We start from the raw sequence: 12,018 nt of genomic DNA on the forward strand, positions 1-12,018 counted from the left end.
ATAACAAGCAACATAACACGAATTAACAGTGATAAAATCACTTAAAACAAATCCGAACATAGTAATAACCAGAGCCGATAAAGGAAATGTCACTGTCATTTTAAACCGTACCACTTATATAGAAAAAATGAATCTGCTGGTCTTTGACAATAACGCATACAAATTAGTTAACTACAACCCAACTAACAGAACAAAAAACAAAACAGAAAAACTACTTAAATCAATTACTACATGGCCAAAGATACAGTCAAAAAACTGTTCCCTCATTACATGCGCCCCACTAGAATTTAAGGGCTACCAAAAATTCACAAAAAAACCACCCCGCTAAGACCTATCGTTGAAGGAATTGATAGCCCGACGTATCACTTAGCCAAAAAATTAGTGGCAACACTCAAGGAGTTGGTAGGTCATTCCCCTTCCTATATCAAAAACACACAACACTTCATAAACATCATCAAAGACATTACTTATTAGTCAATTTTGACGTCTCTGCCCTCTTTATGAATGTCCCAATCAATGACACAATCCTTCTCCTACAGAACAAATTCCCTCCAGATATCACGCCACTTTTTGCGCATGTATTAGGGTCGGGTTATTTTGTATGGCAAAACACCTTCTACTTACAAAAAGAAGGCACAGCCATGGGCTGGCCATTATCCCCCCCCCCATTGCTAACTTTTACATGGAACATTTTGAGCAACTTGCCCTAGATTTTCCTCTCCTCTAAAAACCCAAAATCTGGCTTAGATACGTTGACGATGTTTTTGCGATCTGGTCCCATGGCCACCAGACATTAGACACATTCCTTAGCCACCTAAACAAATAACACAAACGCATACAGTTCACAATGGAAATTGAAAAACACAACACACTTCCGTTTCTAGATACACTTGTCACACGTCTTCCCTCGGGCAATCTTTCCTTGACTGTTTACCGAAAACCAACACATACAGGACAATATATACACATAAACTCCTACCACCACCCAATACAAAAACTAGGTGTCATCAACACGCTAAAAAACAGAGCTCAGATGATTTGTTCCAGTGAACAGGCACTGAAAGACGAATTTAAAATTATCAGTAATAACTTACAAAAAAAACAGATACAGCCAAAACACTATAAACAAAATTCTCTACAAAGCCACAATAAAAAACAAAGACAAACCAGACTACAGTAAAACTATAACCATTCCCTACATTAAAGGAATATCAGACAAAATAAACAGAGTTCTACAAAAGTACAATCGCAAAGCCACCTTTAAACCTCCTGCAAAATTAAAAAGCTTACTCAAATCATCCAAAGACCCACTCCCTCCACTAGCTCACCCTGGAGTATACAAGATTTATTGTACTTGTAACATACCATACATAGGAGAAACAGGACGCACTATTCCTATTAGACAAAAAGAACTTAAACGACACATTAAATATAATAATTATGGTGAAGCTGGCCTTTCTGATCATGCCCTGAATACCTTACACAGAATTGACTGGAAAACCACCAGCTGTCTACATCACACTAGAACATGGTATGAACAGAAATTCAAGGAAGCCTGTGAGATTATCAGCAACCACCCAATCTGAACAACAATGATCGTTTAAAAATCCCAAACATATGGAAGGTAGATATTTGACCTTCCTCACCAAGAACAACTATAAACAGGACTGTAGAAAATCCATGTAGATTAAATACACATGTAGAAAAAAAAATATATATAAAAATAATTAATAAATAAAAAAGTTATTAAATGTTTAACCCCCTTCATGACTTATAGGCCACCCTGTAGAAGGTAAATATCAGGAAGGTGACAAAATGTTCTGGAGACTTAAAAAAAAAGGAAAGAATACTTTTAAAAGAATCAAAGATGATAAAGAACATAAAATACATATATATAAAAAGAATTAATAAATAATCATCATCATCATCTTCCTTATACCCTCTTTTACCTTGCGGTGTCGAGGGTTCATTGATCATCGGACCTCACTCCGTTTACAGGATAAGGTGGTCAAGCCTTATGCCCCGGTGTATCCTATGGCCTGTAGTGTTGAGTTCTCAAGGCCAGTTTTGCCTGCTTTGCGGGATGAAAAACCCCAGAATAAACTGGGGAAAAAACCCTGCTGTCCACGCCCAAGACTGGCTAACTTGGCTATGGCTGAGGAAGATCCTTCAGCTCCTCATGTCACCGACGGGAATCGAACCTAGGACACTCGGACGAACCGCACGGACTATTAAATGTTTAACCCCTTCATGACTTATAGGTCACCCTGTAGAATGTAAATATCAGGAAGGTGACAAAATGTTCTGGAGACTTAAAAAAAAGGAAAGAATACTTTTAAAAGAATCAAAGATGATAAAGTTGAAAAGTTAACTGAAGATAAGTATATTCTAGATGTCTGGAGTAATTACTTTGAAAGATTAAACGAAACAAGCTATGGCAGAAGTAGTAATAGTAGAACATTTTCAAGAGGAATACAAATACGCACGTGTGTGTGTGTGTGTGTGTGTGTGTGTGTGTGTGTGTGTGTGTGTGTGTGTGTGTGTGTGTGTGTGTGTGTGTGTGTGTGTATCAAACTTTGAAATAGAAAAAGACAAACACTTAAAATGTTGAAAGGTGGCTGAAGTAGATGACATCTGACCAGAAAAGCTCAAATATGGAGGTTAAAGGTATTGAGAGTGGCTATGCTGCATAATTCAGAGGGTCTGGTAAGAATGTTGAATTCCAGATGATTGGAGTAGAGTTCTCATAGTTCCCATTTTTAACAGAATAAAGCTGAATGTGAAAACTACAGAGGAATTTCTCCACAAGTGTTCCTGGTAAGATTTATGCAAGCATAATTGAAAAGAAGCTGAGAAAAACTGTGGAAAAAACTTGAAGAACAAACTGGGTTCAGGCCTTCAATCAACACTTGTATTCATGAAAATTTATAACAAGATATCTATTTATCTAGATATGAAAAAGGCATATGATGAGGTGCTCAGAGAAAAGCTTTTCAAAACACTGAAAGTATAAGGAGTAAATGGAGCATTAAAAGAGCAATACATAATCCATATTTAAGCTGTAATTCAGCAGTTAGAATGAAAGGAAATACAGGGAGGCATTTGATGTAAAATCAGGTGCAAGACAAGAATGCACATTGTCTCCACTCTTATTTATCATTTTTGTTCAACTTCACAAAGGTGGCCAAGGCAACAAATTATAGGCTGATCTGTACATCTGGAGTTGTAGGGTAATGGAGAGGTTGGTGAGAGATAGGATACAAAAGTGGGTTGATAACAGTGTATTTTTTGTGCTTATTAGCACTGGTTTGTTAAAGGGTCGTGTTTCACTAACTTACTTATATACTATAACATGATGAATGTATTGAACACAGGAGATGCATATACAGTAGTATACTTAGATTTTGCAGAGGCTTTTGATAGATTGTGACACCACAAGTTGGTCAGTAAATATTTTGAAGCAGATCAGATTGGATGACAGAAGTGATTGGCTATCAGATAGGTAACAGCAATTTGTATATGTGGGAAGACAAACACTATCTTGCAAGAGAAATATCACTAGTGATGTGCCATGGGGGGGGGGGGGTCTTGATTTTGGGACCAATGTTTTTTAATTTGTATATTAATGATATTGGGATAGGCTTAACTGGTGATATACAGCTGGTTGCAGATGATGCAAAACTGGGGAGAGTGATAACGAATTAAGCAGATGTTGTGGCCTTACAGGAGGATATGAATAGATTGTATGAGTAGGCAACAATATGGAGCTGTCAGCTCAATTTTGCAAAGTGTGCAACTGATGGGGAAACTTTGGAAGAAGTTGAGGAGATAAGAGATCTAGTAGTTGTAGTGGACAAGGATCTGATGTTCAGAGGTCACATTGCATCATTTCACCACATCATTGCCATAATCTGATGTGATGAAAACATCACATCAGATTATGGCAATGATGCAGACCTTAACTTGTAGAAATAAAGAGGTCCTGATTCCACTGCATAAGGTCTTAATCAGATCTCGTATGGATTATTGTGCACATATTTGGTCCCTTGGTTTTCATGGTGATGAGAATATGTTGGAAAGCGTTCAGAGAAGACCGACTAAGGTAGTAAACTGGTCTTTGGGATGTGGGACATGATAAGAGATTGAGGGAATGCAGTTTGCAAAACCTTGTGAATAGGAGGAAGAAAGAGAGGGAATATGATTGAGACATTTAAGTTGATAAAGGGTTGTTACCAGGTTAATATGGAAGAAATTTTTTAAAGAATGGCAGAAAAGTTAGAACAAAGAGGGGTGTGAGGAGGGACATGAGGAGCAGGCTCTTTGCATGTAAAGTAACTGATGAGTGGAATGCATTGCCTGACATTGTGGTGAATGAGTTTAAGGCAGATTTTGATGAGCTTTGTGTAACAGTGTTTGCCTCCCACAATGAGTCTTTTGACTCCATGGCAGTCTGGTGTTAATAATAGTAATGATGATCTACATGGATTGCATTATAAAAAAAAAAAGGCATTAAATGTGATATTAGAATCAGAGATACCAAACTTAGCTTTTTGCTTTAAGAAGACAATGTACTCCTAAACACATTCAGTGGAAATCTCCATGATTTTTGACTAAACTCAATAGCTATAACAAATTTGGCATGAAAATCAGACCAAACTATGAAAATAGATAGGAAACAGAGAAAAACTTTAGCTGCATTCTCAATTGAGAACCTATAAACAAGTAAAATATTCCAGCTATTTAGGCACAGTTTTCATTAAAGATGGCAAATTAAATTTGAAAACAGAAAGCTGGTATGGCAGGAAGCCAGCTGAAGAAATATATATGGAATAAGAGAAAAATTAGCTAAAACATCAAACCAACTATGTACAAGAAAGTGTTCAGACTAGTTTTAAGTTATGGATCTGAGAGTTGAGATAGAAATAAAACACTTGACCATAGATTAGAGAACATAGATATGACAGTTCTGAGAAAAATTAGAGTGAACAGATGGCAGAATCATATTAAAAATGAAGACAATACAAAGGAACTTGACATTGTTTTCATTCAAAAATATGTGAGCAGGGCTAATCTAAAGAGGTATGGTCAAATAAACAAAATGGGACAAGAAATGTTAGCAAAACAAGTATTTGAGCTAAGATGGCAGGGAAAAGATCCAGAGGAAAACTGAGGTATAGGTAGATTGATTCAGGCAGAAGTGCCTTAGAAGAACGATATGATAGATACGACAATACTGAAGTGCTGACAAGTAATACACTAATTTGAAGGAAATTGTTGATAGGAAATTAGTAATAATGAAAACTTAAATTTGTAGTGCTGTCACAGTAGCCCAAACACCCCTTGAGGGCACACATCAGGAAATTGACAATGATGATGATGAAGTCGACTGTTTAATTTTTTGCAAAGTTGGAACAATTTTTTTCATTGAAAGTTTCAATCAAAGCAATTTTTAACATAGATATTCCATTATATGTCAAGAAATGCATAAAAAAAACCAACACTTGTGGTTGCAGACAGAGCCTGCAAGATAGAATACCAAATGGAGAAAAACAGCACTCAGGAAACCTATAGCAGGCTGCAGCCATGTTGAAAAAGTATGTCTGAAAATGTAAATAAGAAAGTGAAAAAATACACACCTTGAGCATTCTAATAACACTAAAAAATCAGAAATTAGACAATCTGGAAATAAGACGTGATTAATTTTAAAACCTTCTCAAATTTTAAAAATTGCGTGGATCTACCAAATAAAAATGGCTGACTTAATTAATAAGATGACGGGAAAAATCTAAAGAGGAATATTTCCTTCCATATACAGTAACCATGGGCAACCTAAAGGTTCCAAAGTTAGATGGTAACATGGAATCTCATTCTGACTGGTCCATAAAGAGATTTTAAAGAGAAATTCCATTATTTTAATTTTTGTTTAAATAAAAAAAGCAGAAAAGAGTATTTATGTAAAACCATATGCACATTAAAAATCATTACAACAGAACTGTTTTAAATCAAAAATTTAAATATCCTTAAACGAATTACTGTAAGGTAGAGAAGCCTGATAGCACAAGTTGCACACAGATAATCCATGACCATCTGTGCAGCACATGCATGACACATCCCATATAATCGCATGTTCACAAACACAATCATGTGAATATTTTAAAACCCTCTCAAATTTTAAAAATTGTGTGTATTTTGTGCATTTCTGTGAATAATAGTTACATGCCTTTTTATTTAAATATTTTTATATCTTAATATGCCAAACTAGAGGGCAATTCTATAAAAACTTAAAGAATTGCCCTGTAGTTTGACACACGTGCATAAAATCTGGCCCATGGACCAGAAAGGTTGTCTATTGCTAATAAAAGGATAAGATAATCAATTAACTCAGTTTCTTCAAAATACAAAATTATACAGCTTCAATTTAATTTTTCTTCTTCTTCTTCCCTGCAGGTATTAGGCCTAATGGCCTGTTACAGAGTTATCTTTAGCCCTTCTAAGCCGTACCCATCCCGAGAATAGAGTGGAAAGTCCTATGCCTCCCGGTGTGTCCTATGTCTGCAGCTGCGTGTGTTCATGGGGCTGGTTTGCCTGCTTGCAGGAGAGAAAAATCCTGCTGTCCATGCCCAAGACCGGCTAACTTGGCTATGCCTAAGAAAGATCTGTAAGCTCCTCACATCGGCGACGGAAATCGAACCCAAGACACTCCTTTCCCAGGCATATGGTTGCGAAGCACATAGCCACACCGTGCAGACAATTTACAGTAAGGTAGAGAAGAGTTAAAGAATTAACAATTAAGAAGAATTAAAATTTAATTTTTAAGATGATCATCATCAAATTCCTGCCATGTATCCTCAAGGGGTGTACACGACATGATAGTACTACATGAAAAATTTACATCATTACTAACTTCCAATCTACAATTTTCCTCCAAATCAGTCTGTTACTTGTCAAGACTCCAACATTATCAAATCTTATATTTCTATCATCTAAGGCACTTTTGTACCATATCAATCCAATTATATCTTGGTCTTCCTCTGGGTCGTTTTCCTGCCAAACTGGCAGAGAACACTTGTTTTGCTAATTTTTCCTCGCCCATTCTGTTTAAGTGACCATACCACCTGAGATTAGCCCTGCTAACGCATTCCTGGATGCTGACAATGTCAAGTTCTTTCCTAATATCCTCGTTTTTAATATGATATTGCCATTGATGCCATCTGTTCATGCTTATAATCCTTCTCAAAACTCTCATATCTGCGGTCTCCAGTCTTTGGTCAAGTGTTTTACTTCTGACTGAGCTCTCAGATCCATAAGTTAAAACTGGTTTGAACACTGTCTTGTATATAGCTAATTTAGTGACTAATTCTGACTAATTTCTCTCTTATTCCATATGAATTTATTCAATTGACTTCCCACCATACCAGCTTTTCTGATTCTGTTGTCTATTTCTATATTTAATTTACCATCTTCACTAAAAATCATGCCATGCCTAAGTAGCTGAAATGTTTTACTTGTTCCACAGGTTCTCCATTCACAACACAGTTGACATTTTCAACGATTCTGCCTATTTTCATTGTCTTTGGCTTTTTATTGCCATACCATATCTATAAGGTAGAGAAGAGTTAAAGAATTAAGAATTAAGGAGAATTAAAATTTAATTTTTAAGATGATTTAAACATGAAATGAATCGATTAAAATTTATCAAATAAAAATTAATTAAAACCAAATAATTTTTTTCCCATGAAATCAGCATTCATTTGACTCTGGTTCTATCTAGCTATTTGCCTTCTACTGTAGTTTAAATATTAGTTTTAAGAAACTGGTATTTTTAGAATATGCCTTTCAGAAAAGTCAAATGTTAATGTGATATTATAATTTACTGCTGAAGTTTCATGACAAAATGCAGTAATTGATTACTTCCTAATAGCTTTGGCATATAAACTGACAATTAGAAGTTAATCAGCAAATGAATTTCATCATTTCATTTTATCCTGAAAATGGAGGACACAGATTAAATCACTTAGCCAACTAAACCAGTAAAACAATATACAAAACAAACTAAAACACTTGCAAAGAAAAAAAAAAAAAAAAAAACTTCAATTCATAACAAAACACAGATTAGGTTAATGTAATACTTAAAGAGCACAAAAAAGAAAAAAAAATGATAATATATAAATTTATGAAACATACCTCCAATTCAAATTTTCTACAAGATAAGCCACTATCAGGAAACCTGTTCTATTAAAACCATGGGTACAGTGCACACCTACATAAAAAATGAACAAAATTAATAAATAAATTTAATAAAATATATATAATTTGAGTCTTAGCTTAGAAAGGATTCCATAGGAATGGAAAGAATGTATGATATTCCAATTGCAAGATGGTGCAATGGTGATGTATTTAACTATTAAGCTATCAGCAACTCTGGAGGGATTGTGAAGATTTTAAAAAAGTTAGTAAGAACTTATATACAGAAATAGGTAACCAAACAAGATATATTTTACAAGGAATAGCATGGGTTTACAAAAAGGAGGTCATGTCTGAGCAATTATCTCATATTTTATAATAATGTTACAGATGAGTTAGATAACGGGAATGGATATACGATGATACTCTTGAACTTTGCTAAGGCATCTGATAAGATACCACACAAAAGGTTGCTGCATAAACTTGAGAATATGGAATTAGAATATAAACTACTGGCATCGATAACTGGATGACTGATAGATGAGTATCAGTCATTCAACTCATCCCATTAGGGATGAGTTGAATCTGTCAGATTTAAGGAGCTTAGTGGCACACCTCACAGATTAATCTTTCAAATATTGTTGTATAATCTGTACATTAATGGTACTGAGAAGGACCTGAAAGAAGATTTTCAACTGTTTGCTGATGATGCAAAGATAGCAGGGCAATTAGAGATGCCAATGACATACAGAATTTACAAGATGATTTGAATAGCCTGCAAGTGTGGACAAATGATAATGACTTTCAATTCAATGTTAGTAAATGTAAAATTATGCATTTTGGGATGATGAGATATCCAATGGCATATTATATTGGTGAGATTATGCTTGAAGTAGCTGATGATGATGCTAAACATCTTGAAGTTATGGTGGATAGCATGTTGAAGTTCAAGGGTCACATAGTAAAAATTGCAAATACAACTCTAGAGGATAACTGAAATGAACATTAACATGTAAAAATATGGAAGTGATTTTGGCTCTTTACAAGGCCTTTCATACAACCACACTTGAACTACTATGCATAGATTTGGTCTCCCCAGTTTCTAAGGGATAAAGAAGCTGTGATAGTGCCTTGAGTATATAAAGTACACTGTTCCTGCAAGTTGGCTTACTTCAGACAGACAGGTAAATCAACGACCATCTATTTAGAAGAACACAAATCGTATGTCTGCAATCATGACTATGGTCAATCTGGCCTTCCAGACCATGTATTGGATGCTATCCATATGATCTCCTGGAAGAAAACCACTATGCTCCACCGTTGTAAATTTAAAAAATAAAGATTGTTTCTAGAATCTGCAGCAGCGCTCAGAAATCAACTGAAATTAAATACAGATGCATAAAACTTCACCACCTGTTTCATTTAGTTTTGTGTTATCTTTGTGTGTGTGTGTGTATTTCAAGAGTTATTTGTAATCCCTGAAGATGTCTCAGTGACGGAGACAAAATACTGGAAGCATTAAAATTAATTTTTAATCCTTTCCTAGTGGTTGAAAATATTCCATTAAACCTCCAATGTGCTGTGGTAGTAATTATTACTTAGTTTCAATCAGGATAAAAAAAATGAATAACATACTGAAGAGAAAATTGGGTAAAAAAGTTTTACGAAGAATCAAAGTGTGTCTGCTTGCAGAGGTGAACTATAGATTCAAATATACAAATATTATTTAAGAAAAAGTGAAAGAATTTGAAGACAAGAACCAAACTTTGGAGACCCACTGGCAAAGTGTGAAGAAGCATTTATTGATTTAGCTATGAAAGCATGTGGTGAAATTGTACATAAAAATGGAAAAATTAGAACTCCATGGTAGATCCAGAAAGTTAAACAAGCAGTCACGGAAAAGAAAAAAGCGTACCAAAAGTTCCTAGGAAGTAAATCGGCATGCACTCTGAAAAATAAGAAAAATATAATAAAGCCAAGCAGTGTGTATAAAAGTAGCTAAAAAGCCATGGGAAGACTTTAGAGCAACTGCCAGCCTGGTCAACTGAATGGCTGGCATACCCGCTGTCCAACTAACAGACTTCAGGTTCAAATCTCACTGTGGGTATGGATGCTTGTTGATTGTCTTCAGGTAGGAAATGAATTTTGTCACCTGATGAGAGACCACTGTCTTGCTTACTGGAGGCCTGAAGAAGCAGGGAAAAAAAAGTTTCAAGTTTAATCTCTAGAGCAGGATTTCCAGACTATGTAAAAAATAAATTCGAAAAAATACATAAAATCAATAAAATAGGGGAGAAAAAAAAATCCTTAGCCCACCCACAGTACAAATGTGCTACATTTTTACAAAGAAACTTTTCATGGGTTTGGAAGCCATATAAAAATTACTTCACTTAAAATGAAGTTAAATAACACTCGACACTTTGATCTTTATATCAAGGTCATTATCACGAACACACACAAAAAATCAAGCTATATCAGAGAACCCTTTTTAGTAAGATACAACATAACTGCTCTGGTCAATCACTCGCCCTAGCCTGACCTCTGATAAAGGAAAGAGAAAGAGAAAAAATTAAGCAACAGCAACTGCTGGTTAGTTTAATTCTCTACAGTCCTCCAATTTTTAAGTTCTGCTTACTGTCCATCCACCACTGGTTATGAACTGATCTGTATTTCGCCTGTTTTTTATGTTTGGTAGTTTTTGGAGTTCTGCCATTCTGTTCTGTTGCTCTATTGATAGATGCTATATGAACTGCAGATGAGACTTTCAGACTCTTGGAACTGTTAAGTCATCATTCTTGTAGAGATTGGGATGATGGATTAGCATTTCACAGTTTTCTTTGAATTTTATTTTCGTTCTTTGGCACAATGTAAGAACAGAGTGAGTTTTCGATCAATTCTACAACATTTTTGAAGTGAATGACCAGAAAGCCTGATTTTCAATAATTAAGGAATTTAATGTCAACTGTATTGTTTTCTTAGTAGGAATGCAAATCCTGTTTTCTCTATGTAGGATACATTAAAAGTGGATGGGATCTGGTATATTCCTGGGTGAGGCAGGGAAAGAAGGAGACCTTTTAATTTTGTGGATGGCTTAAATGTAGCCTTAATGCTGAATTTTTGCAGTATTCTATTTTCTCAGATATTCCCCTAATGTAAGGAATGGGTTATTGTTATTTTTGGAGCATTCTTGTGAAAGATTACAATCGGTTTGCTTTCGACTTCTTTTTCAGAGCCTGCTCATCAGAGCAAATTGGTGAATCTCAATTTCTGAAAATATGATTACCTAAGTTTTAAGTAAAATAATTGCTCTAACACTGGAATGTATTCTGGATGAATGCTTCATCCATAATTCTACAAAATGAATGCTGACAATGTGTAATCTTGAAAGAAAGAACAGGTTAGACATAGAAGACAAATATCAGAAAGTTACAGAAGGTTCAGGAGACTATAATTAAGAAATTTAATGTGTCATTTGTATTCTTTTCTTAGTGGGAATATATGTACTATTTAGAAACGGAGGACAGAGTACTGTAAAATGTATCAGAGGTGACAAAGATGACATGGAAACTGAAAATTAAAGTATTCTAAATGTCTGTAAAAATGACTTTGAAAGATTACTGGTATGTGACAAAACAATGGTAGAAAAGTTATAAAAAAAAACCTGAAATGTGGAAAGGCATCTGGAATAGATGAGAGCTGACCAGAAATGCTCAAATATGGAGGCGTAAAAGTTTTACACTCACCACAGTGCACAATTCCAATAGCCTGGTCACAGGATCAAATTCAAGCTGACAGAGTAGAACTCTCTTAATACATATTTGTGAAAAACAAAGA

At 35.1% G+C, this 12,018-nt stretch overlaps 1 protein-coding gene across 5 annotated transcripts in view; it reads right to left on the bottom strand.

Annotated features, from left to right (window-relative positions):
• Positions 1-12,018, bottom strand: part of mRNA-cap (RNA guanylyltransferase and 5'-phosphatase mRNA capping enzyme) — a 450,753-nt gene that overhangs the window by 296,464 nt on the left and 142,271 nt on the right. For all 5 annotated transcript variants that reach the window (XM_090411578.1, XM_090411577.1, XM_090411573.1 and 2 more), the window contains one exon: positions 8,185-8,260. In XM_090411578.1, the coding sequence (XP_090267704.1) occupies positions 8,185-8,260 (76 nt within the window). The remainder of the gene's footprint in view (positions 1-8,184; positions 8,261-12,018) is intronic.

Source organism: Typopeltis vanoorti, chromosome 21 (genome assembly GCF_054136105.1).
Source record: "Typopeltis vanoorti isolate ZY-2024b chromosome 21, IOZ_Tvanoo_1.0, whole genome shotgun sequence".
Lineage (NCBI taxonomy): Eukaryota > Metazoa > Arthropoda > Arachnida > Uropygi > Thelyphonidae > Typopeltis > Typopeltis vanoorti.